This window comes from Argiope bruennichi, chromosome X2 (assembly GCF_947563725.1).
Source record: "Argiope bruennichi chromosome X2, qqArgBrue1.1, whole genome shotgun sequence".
Lineage (NCBI taxonomy): Eukaryota > Metazoa > Arthropoda > Arachnida > Araneae > Araneidae > Argiope > Argiope bruennichi.
Window position 1 is genome coordinate 41,063,251 of NC_079163.1, and position 20,239 is coordinate 41,083,489.

At 27.6% G+C, this 20,239-nt stretch overlaps 1 protein-coding gene across 1 annotated transcript in view; it reads right to left on the minus strand.

Moving 5' to 3' along the window:
• Window positions 1-20,239, minus strand: part of LOC129961013 (circumsporozoite protein-like) — a 290,038-nt gene that overhangs the window by 40,328 nt on the left and 229,471 nt on the right. The window contains exon 2 of the mRNA XM_056074804.1: window positions 14,841-14,950. Within this exon, the coding sequence (XP_055930779.1) occupies window positions 14,841-14,940 (100 nt within the window). The 5' untranslated portion in view covers window positions 14,941-14,950. The remainder of the gene's footprint in view (window positions 1-14,840; window positions 14,951-20,239) is intronic.

Here is a 20,239-nt window from a genome sequence, read left to right on the forward strand (position 1 = left end):
AAGCATTTAATCTGTTTTTCCATTCCTTTTCAATTGCGTGCTAACACTACGTACATCATCTTCGTTTTAAAGTACTTTATTTGACATGAGGGAATCAATTTTGTTCAAAAGAATATTCTTTTCGCTCAAGTATCATCTTTCGATATTTTGTATTGCCTTACCAATGAAACACAATAGGGGATTTCAAACTCCTTGTTTTTGCCATCGTTATTACCTATTTTTACCGCTCAGATAGAATAGGTTTTATCGCGTGTCATTTTGCTATCATTACAATTTAGATTTTGATGATAATGTAGAATTATATGGCAGATTTTCTAAAGCTCTTAGAGGTGAATTACAAAAAATCATGTTCTTTTCAGATAATTTAGATAGTCACATGTTATGAATTATATTATAGAAGAATTCTATTTACCGACTTATGATTAGATGATACATGCAATAATAGTACAGATGAGGGTCATACTTTTCAAAACAAACCTCACAAAAGTGATTTTTAAATTATAACAAAAGTCATGCAATTTAGCATGGGCAACAAAATTCATGAAATTTAACATGGGTAATGTTAAATAAATCTTTCCTTTTGTATTTCATAATCCACTTTTTTTTCCTCAGTATAAGAGACTGTGGGAAATCTTTTTGGAACAGAACATCTTTTTTTTTTAAAAAAAAAATCGAATATTTAAGATAATAGGCAGCTGCATCAGCTACTAAATTTTTTAGAATTTAAAATATTGCTAATAATAATTATATTTTACTTGGAAAGGGTCATTTTTTGAATTAAGTTTTGAGTACAATGGATGAATGTAAACTACATGGTCGAAACTCCATAATCAATTTATGGTTTTTCTTTTAGTTTGTAACCATAAACGAATTTTTCTAATATTAAATAACCATAAAATTACTAATAAAAATGTTTGCTACTGGATTTATTCAGAAAGAAAAAGAAGAAAATACACGTGTAATTAATTAATTCGTATTACATTTGATTAGAAATGCAACAATCATATTTTCAGAGCTTGAATTTCTTTTCTGTGTGACACAAAATTATTAATGATGAACTTATTTATAATACAGTAGACTCCCGATTATCCGCGGGCGGGTTATCCGCGGTGCGGATTATCCACGCCTGCCACACGAAGTTTTTTTTTTTTTTTTTTTTTTTTTTTGACTGATTTTTTCAAAAAGGTGCCGTTTTACAGTTATGCTTTTGTATTTAGATAATACATTACAGTATTAAAACAGTACATATGTATTAATTTTTCTGTGTATCCTTGACGACTCTCGTAAATACAAAGCACTTTTCTGTTTTCATTCACAAAAGGCATTTTAGGTTAGTTTTGAGTGATATACTAAAACATTAAGCATTAGTTAAACATTTCCTGCTGTTTATTTTACGTTTTATTGTACATAAAACAATTTTTCAAAGTTGGAATGACTGTTTTCTTTTTTGCTATACCCGTTTTTAGCTTTATTCGGATTATCCGCGATTTTTGTTATCCGCGGCGGCCGCGCCACCCAATTCCGCGGATAATCGGGAGTGTACTGTACTGAAATTAATTACTAATATACTATATTACTGAATAATAATACTGATTTACTGATTATGATCCTGAATTATTATACTGATAACTTTACTGAAAAGTTTATGGTTATTCTTAACAAAATCTATGAAAATTTTTCCTCTTTAATTGATGAGTTTATCACAGTTAATTACATAACAATATATAAATATACTACAATAATTTAAAAGACACATTTTTTAAGAAATTTCACTGGAATGAATTTTGAAAAATGATAAATCAATAAATTAAAAGTAAAGTTTTGTAAGTAACAGAATAATATTTTTCAGATCAATTATTTATTTATTATCTGTTGTATTGTAGCTCACTCGATAAAAATCGGTAATGCATCATTAATATTTACAATTATGTTAGATTTAGGTAAATGAAAATTGTCCTCTAATGTCTAATTTTAAGATTATGAGTCATTTAATGAAACTAGAAGAATCATTTTTACAATTGTTTTTGCAAACTTTGCCGTGATCCAGTATGGTGCATATCGGCGAATTGAAACAGATTTTTAATTATCGCATCAGAAGATAAACAATATTATGAAGGAAATATTATATATAATATAAACCTAACCTTTGGAAATTACAACAACTGATGACTTGCTAGAAATATAATTAAATGATGGAAGCATGATACCAGTTTATTTATTTATTTTTATTCTAATATTTTAAGAAACGCTCAAATAGATTTGGAGGAAATATTATTGCTTTTCTTAATTATAATTTTGTATTTTGAAATTTATTTGATGTTTTCTTTAAAAATAATAATGTCGCTTAGTTTTTTTTTTTTTTTTTTTTTCCCTTCAAAAGTTTCATATTTGTTCAAAAGTGTCACATTTTTTCAAAAGTTTCATATTTGGGATCGGATTATGCTGTTTGCTCTCGTGTCGCACTTTTCAAATTTTGCTAAGCTGTGCCAGGCATTCGGTAAAAATTAAAAAGGATCAAAATTCAGTCAGACCAGAAGATAAAACGATGAGTCATTGGATTAAGAATTTTGACTTCATGTCACAAGAGCTAGATTTTGCCATACTGTGACAAATATTCAGTGACCTCAAACCATCATTCAGTCGGACAAAGTGATGAAATAATAAATCAGTTAAGTTGGACTATTTGATTTATTTTGAATGCTTCATTTTAGCACTGTACAATGGTACAGAATTTTCAGAGTTGTTTGAAAATGAATACATACGGAATATTATATCTTCTTTAACGTCAGTGTTCTTGACACTTCTGTTCATTTACATTCAGGAGATTAGCATTAGTAACAAAATAGCAGCAGAAAAAAAAAGAATCGTGTTAATACGAGCTCTAACTCAGCTTTGGATAACATTTGTTCGCTTGTTTTTCTTTTTCTTTTTTTAGTCTACATGTGTCGAGGATGGTGCCGATTTGGAGAGCAGTGGTTTTGACGGCAGAGGTTCTCCCCCCCCCCTCGCCCTTAATATCTGTTTACCCTAGTTCCGAAATATCTCTTTTGCTAACTCCCCACCTCAAAGAATAAAACCCCAGAACATCGGAAATTCTTTGTCCTTTCCTTCGCTGCTAGAATGGGTAAAAGCTCATTTAAGTGGAAAGGGGGGGGGGGGTCGGTTACTCAAACCGGATTGAGAATGCATAGATCAAAACAGATCACAGAATGTTTTTAAAGATAAGTTTGTCACCTAAGCAGAGTTTAACATCTACATTGATCCCTGAACTGAAGTGAGAGATAATTATTCTGGTGTCTATATTCTATTACCATGGCTGGATTATTAAATAGGTATTATATTCGATTGTCTAATAGCCCCACAACTAGAGGGGGTCCTGAGCCCCCTAGATTTTTTTCCCTGCGGTATCTTCAAAGTTATTTAAATTTTTCATTATTTATTAAGGCCATACAATCCAACTTATGCAAAGTAAAATCAAGTATTGCTTAAATTTTGGAAAAATTATTCTAGACAACTTTTTAACTAATATTTAAAAGTTCTATATTATTTTAAAATTCTGAAAAATATTGGGTCTTTAACATTTTTAAAAAAAATTTCGTATTCTATAATTAAATATAATTTAGATTGCTTTAAAAATTGTTTGACATTTATGTTATTAATCTTTTTTTAATTACTTTGAAATATTAACTGCGTATTTTTCTTCATACCTAATGTACTGAAACCAACTCTTTTGAAAGTGATTCGCAGTTAAATGTTTTGCCAGTTGGTCAAATTTGCTATTTAAAATTACTTTCATGAAAATTAAATTAAAATCCATAAAAAAAATCTGGTTTTGAAAGGTAGGGGGAGAAAAAGGGAGCTCGGTGACTCATATTATTTAATGACCCCAAGAAAGCTTAATTCGGTTCTGGCTATTATATTAAGTTCTCGTTTTTTATATCAATTTTATAACATGCAATTTAATTAACTGAACACCTTTCTTTTTGAATAATATATTTTAGTTTTTACAATTGCAGAATTTATTTCGAAACTTGTATTATAGCAACCGTTACTCTCATCAGCAAAAATCCATAATTTATAGAATATTAGCCAAGCCTCAGCAAGTTAGATGCACCAAGCACATTAATGAAATTTATTTTATTAGTATTTCTATACTTGTTTAAGTATTAGGATTAAGTATGAATGTATTTTAAGTGGCTAGATCGACTTCCGTTATCGTATTTTGTAATTTACTTGCTTAGAAAATTTGCAGAGTATATTTATACGATATTAAATCTATCTTTATGGATAATGCATCTTCATGCTGTGGCGATCTAGAAGTTTACCGACTATATACCTATATAAATGTAGTGCTTATCGTTTGAATTTTGGTCTTAGATTCTTTCTGCTCTATATGTTTTTTGCCTCCCCCTAAAAGAATTCTGTATTCGTTTCTTCGGGAACGTAAACTTGCCATATTTTGATATAATAATTGAAAAAATTGTCATGAAATGATTAGATTTAAAAATTTTTAATTTTTAAGCATGGAAGTATGATAACCAAGAGCTGTGTAAGAAATGACTTGTTTCTCAAAAATCAGAAACGGTTCAGGTACTGAATTTTGGACCTGAAAACAGGGAGTTAAAATGCGCAGTTTGTTTTAAAAAGGAAAAAAAAAATCTTTCTCATTTTATATATTTATTTTTTGACTGATATTCACTTAATAATCCTAAGCATGTTTTTTAAATATATTTATTGAAGTTTAGAGATAGATAATTTCACACACAAAAAAAGTTCCAAATATAATACATTCTATTTTTTTTCCCGTCCTTATGGAAATTATTGGCGACACAGACAAATAACGACCTCATTTCTGGTTTAAAAAAAGCAATTATTCTAAAATACATAATTTGATGAAAATATGTGTTTAAAAGTGAAATTTTACAGATTATTCAGTTTAAACATAAAAATGATTTATTAGAAAAAGATTTATCACTTTAAAATGTGTTTATTTTTATTTTGTAATTAATAATTATACGTTTTATTTAAGATTTATCAAGCGAAGCCATACTTAACTAACAGCAATAAATGACTAAATTAATTGATTAAAATGATTGTAGAGTGGCAGAAATTCGTTAAATGTAAAAAATTCCACATAATTAGAATTTCTTATAAAATGATTTTTTTATAAAACTCTTTAACAATACTTTATAAGATATAAAATAATAATGTAAAATAATAATACTTTATAAAATATCTGCTGATAGTCATAAATTATTAACCATTTCTTATTTTAATACACTACAGCCAATCATCATTTCAAAGTTGGACAACCATTGTCACTGATATACAATACAATAGCAGAAAAAAAAAGAATATTAAAAATATTTCATGAATATGCAAACAAAACCTCAAATACAAAGAATTCAGTTTTATAAATGAGGTAGATATTTTTAAATATGTAAATATCAATTCCTCAAAGTGATTAGGGCCCACATTTATTTATCTCCTCCCCCTCCCCCTTTTTCTATCCTATAAGATACATTCTATCGCAATTAACCTTCTTTTGATCCAGCTAATTTCGCTCTTTGATTAAAAATCCGAGCTTTAACTAATTTCGCTCTTTCATTAAAAATCCGAGCTTTAGCCCTTTATTTACCGAATTATTTTATCATCATTTTTTAAATTTTAGTTTTTGAACTTTAGATAACTTTCGATACAGAATAGCCACAGGGGAAAAGAAAAATGTTTTTAATTAATTAAATTAATTATTTGCATTAATAATTAAAGATTGAATTATTTTATCATCATTTTTTAAATTTCAGTTTTCGAGCTTTAGATAATTTTCGATACAAAATAGCCCCAGGGAAAAAGAAAAATGTTTTAATTAATTAAATTAATTATTTGCATTAATAATTAAAGATTTTAATTTTATCATTTAGCTGATATCCAATATTTTCTGTCGGAACTATGCTCGACATCTTTTGAAAAAAGTAGTCATATTACAATATCATCAAGTTTTAAACTTTACTTTTAAAAATCGTTGGTTTATAAAGGGTTAGAGGATTCTACAGATTAGTTATAAGGTAAATACATGGGCACAAGAAATAGAATAGGCATAATCAATCATTAATAAATATCATAATTAAATCATAATAAAGTCAATCATAATTAAATATCAATCATAACTTGTTCAAGGAACCATGAAGAACACATTCTTAAGAAATAAAAAGATTTAATTGAAGCTAAATTACAGCAATACGCAAAGATAAAAAGCTAATTGCCAAAGGTGACAATTATAAAAGCCAATAAACAACAATAAATGTGCATTAGGATTAATGAATAAAATGATAATTATAGGCATTTTCAAAATTTCACAAGCTCCTTTGAATTAACCCCGAAAGCTTTATAACAATAATGAAAAATTTGAAATACTCTTAATTGATCTTTTAAAAAAATTGTGCAATAATCATCTATTATGCAATTAGATTTTCAACAACAAAAGCACATATGGATACTACGGAATATTAGATCTCTGTAAATTTATGAACTTAATGAATAACACTCAGGAAACTTCCAAAAATTAAAAAATAAGGTAATTATTGAGTTAATTACATTTCATATAAATTAAGAAAGAGCAGATAATTTTTTCAAGTTTGCAAAGTATTTAAAAACTGTACAAATATTTCGTTGTGCTAATTTAAGCAAAATGTCACCAGCAATCAATCTCTAATGAATCATGTTCAAATATATGGATTTTAGATTCATAACAAAACAAAAAACAAAACAAAATATCTGATAAACAACTGTTAGATTACGCACCATTTTTCATCGCGTTCAAAAAGCAACAAGTGCGTTTCAACTTCGGCAAATTCAAAATTAAAAGTAAATTATCTAGCATCAATGATTAACTATATAAAACTCAAATATCTATTAAAAACGTTAACAGAAACAGAAAACATGCATTTTGATTATTTAAAACAATTTAATTCACCGAAAAAAAATTCTATTTGCCTACCATTCGCTTTCGTCGAGTCGAATATCCAGGAATAGGCAGGGAAATTTCCGAACATGTTCGCGGCACGAAACTTCACAATGATTTGTTCTTAAGTACAACGGTCTCCCCTATATATATGTATATATTTGATGCTTACCACCAGGGGACACTAGTCGTATTAATCAAACTCTACTTGTATCACGATAGTGTTTAGTTTCCCATAATCCATCAATTTTTGAAATATCGCTCTTCGTTTCTTTTTTGAAACACAGATTATGTTTATGCACATTGTTTTTTCACATAAATATTACAAAAAAAAAGTAGTTGTTTGTCATTTGATCGTCACCTTATTTGTATCTTTCATCTCTGTCCATATCGCAAGTTTTTAAAAAACAGTACAGTAAGAAGATTAAATCCTCCCCTCCTTTTTCTTAAGTGAGAGAGGAATACAATAAAAAAAATTACTTTTTTTTTGGGGGGGGGATAAAAAATACAAATTTTTACTAATTTATTCGATGTTGATCAACAAGAGGTCAAATTAGATTAAATAAAATCCCGATTATATGACGAAGCATTCGATTTGGATCGAATCCGAAAAACAGTTTTTGCCACAGTTTTTTGTATACGTAGTGCATATTTATAGAGAAAATATTCGCATTTTTATATAAATATAGTACAAAAAATACTAGATGGTTATCTAAACGTCGTCCATTTATATTTTCTCAATTGCAATATGATACTTTTTATGAGTATATGTTAAAAGAAACTTTAGGACTTTTATAGAGGAAAGTAATTTAAGAGACTGATTAACATTGAAATTAGCAAAAGATTTATAAAAATATAATTTTTTTTAATATTTCATCTCCGAGATATATACTTATATGCGACAAAAATATATTTATAAAATAAAATTGTTATAAATCATTGAAAATGCATTATTTTTAAAAGCAGCTACTGACGAATCGAAATATACAATTGTAAATTTGTGATTCTTTCAGAGGGTCCCTAACAAATCTAAGCTGCCATAGAGTATGGAAAAAAAATCGTTGAATTATCTATCAATGGCTAGTAGCACCCACTTTCATGCTTCCATAACGCATGTTCACACACGTACACAACATGCAAAAAAGAAATCGTTACAATTAATGTGCTTATTTCATGTCATGGTACAGGATGTTGCACGATATCCATTTTAGATCGATTTCTCAGTATTGGAGCTAATAAAACTAAGGGTATTGGAAAGATTGTCATGTGGACTATTGAAATCTATAAATTTGGAACTAAAGGCCAGTTGTTCAATTGTTACTTGAACAAAATGCTCCAGGCCTTTTTCTTTTCTATAAGCTCTAGGGTGAAAAGTCAAATTTTCTTTCATCGTTTCACAGTCATTTTGCTCTAATTTGTCTTATTTTTTTAGACAGTTTTTGAATAAGAGTAATTATAATCGTTAATTAGAGGTCTTTTAAAATGCTTTTGTTTCTTAAATGTATTGGGTATTTAAAAATTCAGTAAAAAATCTAAGAATATTGAATTGTAAAACGATTTGAAGACAAGCATTTCATGCACCAAGAATATTTTTCTGCCATTAAAAAATTAGCCCAAAAAATTATCGGCAAATGCGGTAAAATAAATAAACCGACTACTTTGGAAATATGCAAATTAGACTCTAACGAAACTAACTGAACTATTTGCTAGTTATCTAAACATGTCGATAACGGGGAAGTTTGTCAGTCCACATCCATGTGAATATAATTACTAAGCCAGAAGGAATTTTCTCTCTGTGGCTTTATCGCATACTCCCTAATAAGGGTATTATACCCCCCCCCCTCATAAAAGTTTGGAGCTTGGAAAAATCTTTGAACCCCACGAGTACACAGATTTTTATTTTCAGAGTCCCTCACACTAGTGCTCTATTCGTCATAGCATAGTAAATAAAATCGTGGCTGCTTTTTCAATATCTTTTTTCGACTGAATAAACTAAAATTTGACATACAGTTACAATTAGAGCAACAAGATCACACACCAAATTTCATTTATCTATCACTATGTTTTTGAATTTACATGTGAAAGCGCAAACTAACAGATGGTCAGCCTCATCTAACTTGCTATGCTTAATAATTACCGTACTTGTACTAACTTGTACTCAGCTGTCATAACTACAGACTTCCTGCGAACAGATTTCTGAGAAAATTTGATAGAAATCTATAAATTTGGTGTAAGGACGTGAAAAAAAATTTCACCTGTCTAGCTCAAAGCGTTTTTTAATTATCGTCTTCTTTGATGGGCAGATATAATTCCAAAAAAAGTTTTTTTCATTCTAAAAAGTGGAGATTCGTCAAAATCTCAAGTTTAGAATTTACATAATTCTTCCAATTCATTCGACACAACATACATAAGTGTTTGAAAACAAATTCTGTATAATTGTTTCAAAATAAATTCTACATAATTGTTTAAAAATAAATTCTTCTTTCGCTTAGAGCAAAGAAAGTTTTACGTAATAAATCATTACAGAGGGAGATGATATTTAACATCAAAAATTTATAAAATTATTTCTCTAAAAATATATAAAATGACTTTAAAAAAGAAATAAAACTAGAAAATTTCCTAAATATTCTAAAAAATTTATGTAAACAAATATAGCACGACATTCATAGTTTTATGAAATAAATTAGACTACAATAGTTTCGCTATCTTCAGTTAAATTTATTCAATTCAAATTTTTAATTCCTTTTTTTAAATTCTATAGTTTTTAGATTATTTGATATACTCACCGTTGCTAAAGTGAATTTTTTTTCAAGATTTTAGATAATGAAACGTTAACTGTTTACTTTATACCTACACTGTATTAAACTTCATTAAAACTTTTTTCGTTAAAACCTTTTTATTTCAATATTTTTGAGAAAACTTTGAAGTGCTTATATTATAACAAATATTTGTAGCAAAAGTTAACGTCATCACATTTCAAATAAGTTGTGGAAAACTTCAAATTGTAAACGTTGCATGCGAGAAATAGAAAATGTATTTAATATTATCGTCGAAAAAAATGTATTTAATATTATCGATGAAAAAAATGTATTTAATTAAAAATGTATTTAATCTACGAAATCTCAACAGAAAATATTTCTACACATATCTTTTTGTACCATTATTTGCTGTTATAATGAGAAAATCTGTTTTAGAAAAAAATTTTAGAATCTCGTTAATTCTCGAAAAATTACAAAAAAAAAAAAAAAAAAAAAAAAATCCACATTTTCGAATATTAGAAAAGGAAGAATTTTAAAAAACACAGAAGGCGGCTTCTTTCTACACACATCTTTTTCTAACATTATTTACAATTTTAATGTGAAAATTTGTTGCAGCAAAAAATTTTAGAATCTCATTAATTGAAAAAAAATTAAATGCCATATTTTCGAATATTAAAAATTACAGAATTTTAAAAAACACAGAAAGCTGTTTCTTTCGGTTATTAAGAATTTTTGGAGCTTGATATAAAATTAAAAAAAGAACTGCAGTGGCAACATAAAGTTGCGGTTACAGATTAGAAGAGGAAAGTAGGCATTTTGACAGAGAGTTTAAGTTTCTATCAACCTTTAAAAGGAAACAATCAATTTTTAAATCAATTTTAAAATAGCAAGTAATATCAAAATAATTTTTAAAAAAGAACTGCAGTGACGACATAATGTTGCGTTTACAGATTAGAAGAGGAAGATAGGCATTTTGACAGAGAGTGTAAGTTTCTATCAACCTTTAAAAGGAAACAATCAATTTTTAAATCAATTTTAAATTAGCAAGTAATATCAATTTTTAAATTAAAAAAACCCTTTTCAGTATCAATTATATAAAAAATGTTATTGGAATTTTTCACTCATATTTTGACTATTTTATATTCAGCTAGCTAAATAAATTGATGTTATTCTTTCTGGCCTGACGTAGCACTACAACAGAATATCATGGCCCTCATTGTCTCTAGAAAAATCCATTTATAACACTTTTAAAATGTCACAATTGAATGCAAATTTTCTAGGGAAAAAATAAACAATATGAACTTTATACAGAAATCTTATAAATAAGTGTTTAATTTTAATATACCTGAGGAAGAAAAATAATTTTTTTGGAATTCTAAAATTTATATATCAGGGTAATATAGATGTAATAGTTGTTGTTTGCAAAAGACGATAAAGAAAAATGATTACTTTTTGTAAAATTTTTAAGTTTATAAAAAGAAAGAAAATAATTTATAATAGATTACACTTCTTTCGAGGACAAAAATGAAAAGAATATCCAAAAAAAGAATAGATGCTTGGATAATACCAGAATGGCGATTTCAATATTACATTTCTTATTTTTCTTACTGTTTCATACATTATTTAGAATCAAATTAATAATCGTATTCAACTTTACAACTAGCTGAATACAATAGCTATTTATTTGAATATTGCAAAAAAAAACTATTTGGCAATGAAAAACATAACCTTTTCTGTTATACAGTAAATCTTAGGTTACTTTGATAATATTTTATATAGATATTTATACTCACTAACTACAGATATAAATTTCACAAATTCATTTTCTGAATCCAAAACATACTAATTATTAATAAATGGCAATTGAAATTACACAAGAAAAAATAATAAAAGCTAATTACTGTTAATAAAAATATATAAGTTGTTAAAGAGAAATATCATAATTTATAATAGATTACATTTCTTTAGAGTACGAAAATAGAAAGAATATCCAAAAAAAAAAGTAAAAAGGAAAAGGTGCTTGGATAGTACTAATATGACAAATTAAATATTACATTTCTTATTTTTCATAATGTTTCATACATTATTATTTTTCATCATTTAAAATCAAATTAACATTCAATTTTTCAACTCGCTGAATAAAATTGCTATTTATTTGATAATTATAAGAAAAACAATTTAGCTATGAAAAAATCATAACTTTTTTTTATACAGTTTCTTTTACACAGTTATTTTGATAATATTTAACGTAAATATGTATTTTCAATAATAACAGATCACAAGTTCATTCACTGAAGTCAAAACATACTAATCATTAACAAATGGCAATTGAAATCCCATAAGAGAAAAATAATAAAAGACAATTACGGTTAATAAAAATATAATTATTACAAGTAAAAATACGAAATTATCTAATTTTAAAATATTATAACTGGCAAATCAAATTTTTAAAGTTCATATATTCCTGATGCTTTCAGAGGATCCCCAGGAACTTATTTCAACTTGCCAATAAGCTAAATTCCTGATAACTTTAAATAGGTTTCAGAAAAAAAAATTTTAATTACACTATTTAAAAGTTTTAATTATTTAGAATGAAATGAATTTTAAATCATAATTTTGAACTATTTACTTGTGAGATATTATAAAGATTACCAGAATAATTCAAGAAAATAATTTAATGTTAATTATCAGCATTAATCTATAAAATATTTTCTATTCTTGAAAATTCCTTAAACCAAAATTAATTTTAAAAATTGCCTTTGTACATCTATTATCGGATAATTCCTGATTTTATTATATGTATAATAATAATGAATGATAATATTAATATACGTAATAAAAAGTTGTCAATAATTAAAATAAAAAATATATATTTTAGCTACATTAATACATGTGTTTTTAAAAATTGTGTTTTAATTAAATTTGTATTATATTTTCATGATTTTATAGACATTGGTAAAAACTGGCTGGTAATCGGTAGCTGCTCGGAATTATTTCCATTTGATGCGCACACTTGTTGCTAGGCGGAAACAGCAATGGTCCGCCATTGAAGAAAGAAGGCAGCCATTTTACATGTGAATTTTGTAAATAATATTCTTGAATTATCATATAAGATAAAAATATATGTTATTTTTTCATTAAAGATATGGATTTTTAAAAATATAGCAGATATTGGCTGGTAACCAGTAGCTGCTATATCTTTAAAAAACTATATTCATTTGGATCCCACACCTGTTGCTGGGGTCCGCCATTGACGGAAACAGCAATAGAGGAGAGGAAGAAGACAGCTACTTTACATATGAATTTTGTAAATAGTATTCTTGAATTATCACATAAAATAAAAATATTTATTATTTTTTCATTAAAGATATAGTTTTTTAAAGATATAGCAACTACTGACTGGTAATCAGTAGCTGCTCGGAATTATTTCCATTTGACTCCCACGCCTGTTGCTGGGTGGAAATAGCAATGGCGGCCAGGAAGAAGACAGCTACTTTACATATGAATTTTGTAAATAGTATTCTTGAATTATCATATAAAATAATAAAAAAAAATTATTTTTTCATTAAAGATATAGTTTTTTAAAGATATAGCAGCTAATGGCTGGTAACCAGTAGCTGCTCGGAATTATTTGCATTTGACTCCCATGCATGTTGTTGGGTGGAAATAGCAATGGCGGCCAGGAAGAAGACAGCTACTTTACATATGAATTTTGTAAATAGTATTCTTGAATTATCATATAAAATAATAAAAAAAAATTATTTTTTCATTAAAGATATAGTTTTTTAAAGATATAGCAACTACTGACTGGTAATCAGTAGCTGCTCGGAATTATTTCCATTTGACTCCCACGCCTGTTGCTGGGTGGAAATAGCAATGGCGGCCAGGAAGAAGACAGCTACTTTACATATGAATTTTGTAAATAGTATTCTTGAATTATCATATAAAATAATAAAAAAAAATTATTTTTTCATTAAAGATATAGTTTTTTAAAGATATAGCAGCTAATGGCTGGTAACCAGTAGCTGCTCGGAATTATTTGCATTTGACTCCCATGCATGTTGTTGGGTGGAAATAGCAATGGCGGCCAGGAAGAAGACAGCTACTTTACATATGAATTTTGTAAACAGTATTCTTGAATTATCATATAAAATAATAAAAAAAATTTATTTTTTCATTAAAGATATAGCAGCTACTGGCTGGTAACCAGTAGCTGCTCTATCTTTAAAAAACAATATTCATTTGGATCCTACGCCTGTTGCTGAGCTCCGCCATTGACGGAAACAGCAATAGAGGAGAGGAAGAAGACAGTTACTTTACATATGAATTTTGTAAATAATATTCTTGAATTATCATAAAATATAAAAATATTTATTAGTTTTTCATTAAAGATATATTTTTCCTTATTTCCTATGAAGTTAATAGACAATGAAACCGGATGTTTCGATTCTTTTAAAAAAAATATCGGTAAAAAGTAACTACGTCATTAGCTTTCACAAATAGTATATGTACTAAATCAAATAATGAATATTTTAATAAACCTCTAATTTAAATAGTTTAATTTCAAGAACGCATTTTCCCCTTATATATGTTTTATTTTACTTGCATAAAATATTTTTAAATTTATTTTAAGTGAGCAAAAAAAAAATAATTCTAAGATAAATTGATAAAATATTTATAATAAAATTGGAATGAATAATATCACAACCGCACATGAATTATAACAACCAACAACAAACACAGATTGTAACAAAATTTTCCAATAAAAAATTTGCCTGTTGACAAATCGCGAGCGAACCCCATTTAAAGTAGTTAAATTATCAATATTCACAGATAGTATATTGTACTTAATCAAAGAATGAATTTTTTTAATAAATATAAATTAAAATTTTCAAATAGTTTAGCTACAAGAACACATTTTCCCCTTATACGCATTTCATCTTACTCTCATAAGATATTCTAAAATTCATTTTAAGTGAACCAAAAAAAAAAAAAATTCTAATATAAATAGATAAAATATTTAGAATAAAATAGGAATAAATAATATCACAACCGCACATGAATTATAACAAACAATAACTACCATAAGTTGTAACGATATTTTAAGATAAAAATCTTACCAGCTGACAAATCGCAATGCTCCATCTTCGATAAACAGAGGTTTAATGAACAGGGGTCTTGAAAACTTATATGAGCATGGCCACCAGGGGGCCGTGGCATCGACAGATAACTGAAATATAATATGTCCGATTTCTTCGATATAAAGCAATAGTGCTCAATAATTAATTTCGCTTTTTCTGAAATAATAGATCATTATTCCTACATTATTCTATTTCACTTTCGCGTGGCTTCTCCGAATTTTTTCTCTTATTCAGCTCATTTTAATTACTTCAGTAATACTATACATTGAGGAAAGGAATAAAAATTTTGTTTCTCCATTTTATAAATTCGTTTTAGCGATCATGTTTCGATAATGTTCGGAAGCTTTTAAGGTGTTTTGTAGCAGAGGAGAAGTTTAAAATGTTTAATACTGAGGAATTAAATAAATTGTTCAGTTTCGCAACAAAATCGTAAACGGAGTGTTTCAGGTATGTTTAATCTAAAAATTTTTAGTTTCTTTAGCATAAAAATGTAAAAATAATATTTAATTTCGTTCTATGAGAATTTTTTTTCCTCATTTATTGTTGAGTTTAGGTATTTAAAATTTTTAAAACCATTGCTTGCGTTTTTATTACTTATGTGGATTTTCGTTCTGTTTTAAAATAAGAATATTTCAGTGGAAACAAGTTATTTCTTTTATTCTGTTTTGAATGTTTAATTTTCTACGATATCTGTTTATGTCTTCGCACTTGTTTCATTTTTAATTCTCGACATCTAATCGTCAGTTTGCACGATTCATATAAGAGTTAAAAAAATTTTAATCAGAAGTCTATGATTTCTTGATCTCTGTTATGTTCTGAACAGAGATCATTACACTGATATTTGGGGGTTCTGATGTTTAACATCTTGAACAGAAATGACTTGACCAGCTCATTATGAACTTTCTCGAGAAAACTGGAAATGAAGAACAACACTCACCAAAAATTATAAATGCTTTTTATGAAAAGTTTTATTCATGGAAAAAGAAACTGGAAGTTTTCTATATCAATTTCTCGTCTTAAAACTAAGAAAATTAAATTATCTGTCTAATCAGTGCTGATTAAAAATGAATTGTAGTTCCAGGCATGAAAGGACTTTTTATATACTTTTATTTATTTTGACATCTTGCATGTTTGTAAAGATAGGAATACAGTGGTAGAATTTTGATTCACCTTCTCATGTGTTTGAATTCGGAAACTCTGTATGTGTGTTCTGTATTCTGTAAATTATGTGCTTCTGATGACAACACAATACTTTTACCTTTTCGGAATGCAATGTATCAACAAATAGCTTAATTTAGAATATAAATTCACTTCCCAATAATTGATTTATACCTTAGAATGAAAGGATAAAAATGACAGGACTAACGAAATTTTTAAAAAAATAAGATTTGGGTATCAACATCGTCTTACAATTTTTTTAAACAAAAAAAAAAACTTAAGAACAGCCATTGAATTTAAGAAGGTTACTTTAATTTCTGTTTATTGTAATAAATTAGTTTAAAATATCTCCAAACAACCCATAATGATAGTTATATTTTCTGTAGTAAAATTTCAAGAAAGAAAAAAAAAAACCTTATACATTTAATGGGAATGGTCTTCTCATAACTTTCTCTCATACTTTCTAATAAAGGTGCATTTGTGATTTAGACGTGTTTTTTCCCAACTGATTGAAATCGAAATTTGGTGTAGAACCGAATTTGATATATTTGAGTAACTGCGTTTTTGAGTTATCGCTTTTACATGGTTCCAAAAGTACATATAAATTGATTTTCAACCCCTCTTTGGATTTGTATCAAAATTTTATAGGTTTCTACAAAATGGATGAAAAATCTGTGCACCGAATGTCATCCATCTAGCTCTAGTCTTTTTAATGTTATCGCTTTAACTAATATTCGAACAATCGGACAGATAGACTTCTTCAGAATAGAACTTGCTCAAAATGTGATAGAAATCTGCAAATTTAGTATAAAGGCCATACACCAGATTTCATCCCTCTAGCTTAAAGCGTTTTGGGGTTTCCAGAAATGTCAGGGAGGTCTAAAACTAGAGATTCGTCAAAATCTCGAGTTCGAATTTTTTTTGACGATTGTTGTAATTTCTCTATACTTTGTGTACAAGAAAGTGAAAAGGAATGCATAAAAGGAAAAAAATAATTTTGGGGGGTATCATGGTTTGCTTAATTTTTTATACATGTGGGAATAGTTTAGTTATAAGTAAATCCGGTTTTTAGCAATGTGATGGGCATTTTCTTCGTAACTTCATTCATTTAAATTTTAGACAGTTGATGAAGATGAGGTCATGCCTGGGCTATCATGCGCTTGTCCAAACTTCCACGCAACATCACCGGGGAATGCTTCATCTAAAGAATTTTACTTACAACAGCCAAATACATTTGGCAAACCTTAAAAGAAATCTGGTCTAGAACCTGGAATATCTGGTTATGAAATCGAGACTGTTTCCACACCCTCAAAAGAGAATAAAGAAATTGAAAAGGAATTAGTATGGAATTCTCTTAAATATACGTATCTGTGGTATTATTCTACATTTTAAAAAAATTCAACTTTTTCAGCAAAACAATGAAATTAATAAAGACAACAAAAGAATTACACTTTTAAGAAGTAAAGAAAATTAATTTCTTAATTGCGACTTAACTGCAAAATGTACAATATTTTTAAAAGACGAAAATTTCCAGTTTTATTAACTATGGTCGACGGTGGACATGAAAACCAGACACTGGCGACATTTTTGAATCGCAAATCGCCCTAATTACTCATAAATATAAATTTCCCTTTTTCTGTACTTTTACCAAAAAATGAAATAAACTAAAAAAATCATTAACTTGATTTGAATTCAGAACAAAATAAAAATTAGAAAACGATTCTTAAATATTTTATTTAATGTTTGAAATATATGAATATTATTTCAAATTTTTTTAAACTATATAAGGCGGGGATAGTTAAGCTTATTTTTTAAAGAATTATAAATCGTCTTTCAAGAAATATAGATAAAAGATTCTAATTTCTTGTAAATATAAATTTCACTAATTCTGTACTTTTACTTAAAAAAAACCGAAATAAACTAACAAAATATTAACTTTATTGGAATTCAGAACAAAATAAAAACTAATGAATAATTCCAAAATATAATATTTAATGTTTGAATTAAATGAATATTATTTCAAATTTTTTTAAAGCTATATAAAGAGGCGATAGTTAAACTTATTTTTAAAGGAGTATAAATTGTCTTTAAATAAATCTAGGTAAAAGATTCGGATTGCAATTCTAATTTAATTCTATTTGCAAAATTCAGTTGTTATTCTAGAAAGAGCATTATTTTAGACAGATGGTAATAATTTCAACTTAACAACATCCCAATAAGAAAGAATCAAACGAAATTTGAAATGTTTTGGGACTTAAAATGTTTATCAGAATTCTCCACTTAAACAGGAATTCTTTAAAAGAGTTTTAAGGCATTGGAACTAGATTTTAAAAAACTGAAAGTAGATCTGGATTTAAAAAAAATTAAAATGGATCTGCATTTAAAGATTGCCAGAGAATTTAGAACTTATGATTTTTTTTTATTTATTGTGTCCAGTATCAGATAACGAGCCCCAAAAAAATCGTTTAGGAGCATATATAGATAAATTAATTATCTAGAATTAAAATTGTTTGATTTTTCAATTTGAAATCTTTCATTTAAATGTAAGTGTATTTCCGTTTCCTGAGTATTAGCTATATTTATTTTTATTGTTGACCATTCATAAAAACTTGAATTTGTTGTAAAAGACAGTTCCATATTTTAGGTCGTTGTATTGGTTTCAACTCGTTTGAATTTTAAAACAATTTACAATTAGAAAGATCTGTTAAGAGGTTTTAAACCAGTTATCGCTGAAAGGTCATTAGTATACTATTAGAAAGTATTGTAATCGTTAAAAACTTCGAAATTGACAAATCTACTCTTTTTCGATCGAAAAACTAAATTTTGGAATTATGTCTGTCAGTCCGTAAATGCGATAATTCAAAAATACTTTGAGCTAAATGAATAAAATTTGGTATATGGCCTTTACACCAAATCTGCAGATTTTTGTCAAATTTTGAACGAAATCCATTCTGAGAAAGTCTGTTTGTCCAAATGCTTGATAACATTATAGCTATCAAACGAAGAAAGCTAAACGGAGGAAATTTGGTGAATATATTTGACATTTAATGTGCAGATCTGCATCGAATTTTCAACTTGTTTGTTTGTTTCTTATGGCACTTGCCACTGACAAGCCCGGTGTTACGAAGACAGCGATTCAAGCCTGAGGGGGACGTCTCTTATTTTTTATAGCAGGGCCAAGAGTACGACTTTGCCACTCACGCATCATTCATTCGCTTGCACAACCCCTTTTTACAGGAGGGCACATTCACACATCTCACAGATAGAACAACAGAAGAACAACCATGCCCAAACCGGGACTCGAACCCGGGACGCCCAGATCACGGGGAAGACGCGCTACCCCTATGCCAGGACGCCGTCGAATTTTCAACTAAGTTCGTCAAGGGATTGATCGTTTGTTGGTCCGTCAGCATGCATGTGCACAAGAGCACTCAAATACGCAATGGCTTGAATAAATGAAATTTGACTACATTGTGATTTGATCTTGTGACTACATTTGCAATTCTGTATCAAATTTTGATCCGAAAAAGTTCGAATTATATATTTGGTTTTTTGGTACTTGAGTATTAACTACAATCGTCAAGGATATACATTTATTGGCATTTTTTTTAATTATTGATAGACAATGTCATGCGGTTAATAATACACAAGCACTGTTTTTACTGTTAATAATACATAAACATGAAATGAAATCCGTGTAGCTAAATACATTTCGAATATAATATATTATCCTCTAGTATTCAAACTAAAAACTTTCTTACGTATATTTTCAGTCTTCCTTTATCAGTATGAAGAATTTGACTCATTCATCTTTAGGATGATTTTCTGATTGTAAAATATTGTTTCAAATTTCCAATTTGATATCATTGTGCGAGAACACAGTTATATTCAATAAATTCCTATTATTTTTAAGAATTTATGTACGAAAGTTTTTTTTAAATCAATTTTTAAAAAATTAGGGCAAAAAATAGGCAATTCAAAATTATCCTTATTTCTCACATCCTTTTTAAACCTTTCGAAATGTAAATAAAACAGTTCTCTACATATGTGGATAAGATGTCATATATTTCTTTTTTCTCTGGAAAAAATCAGGAAGAACTAAAATAATATGTTTTTAAAACTTTATTTTACATTGAAACGAGAAAAATCTATAAAATAAATCAAATTCAGGAAAGTACCTTTAGTTGAAAAACACTCCGCAAGTACTTAATGCATTTTAT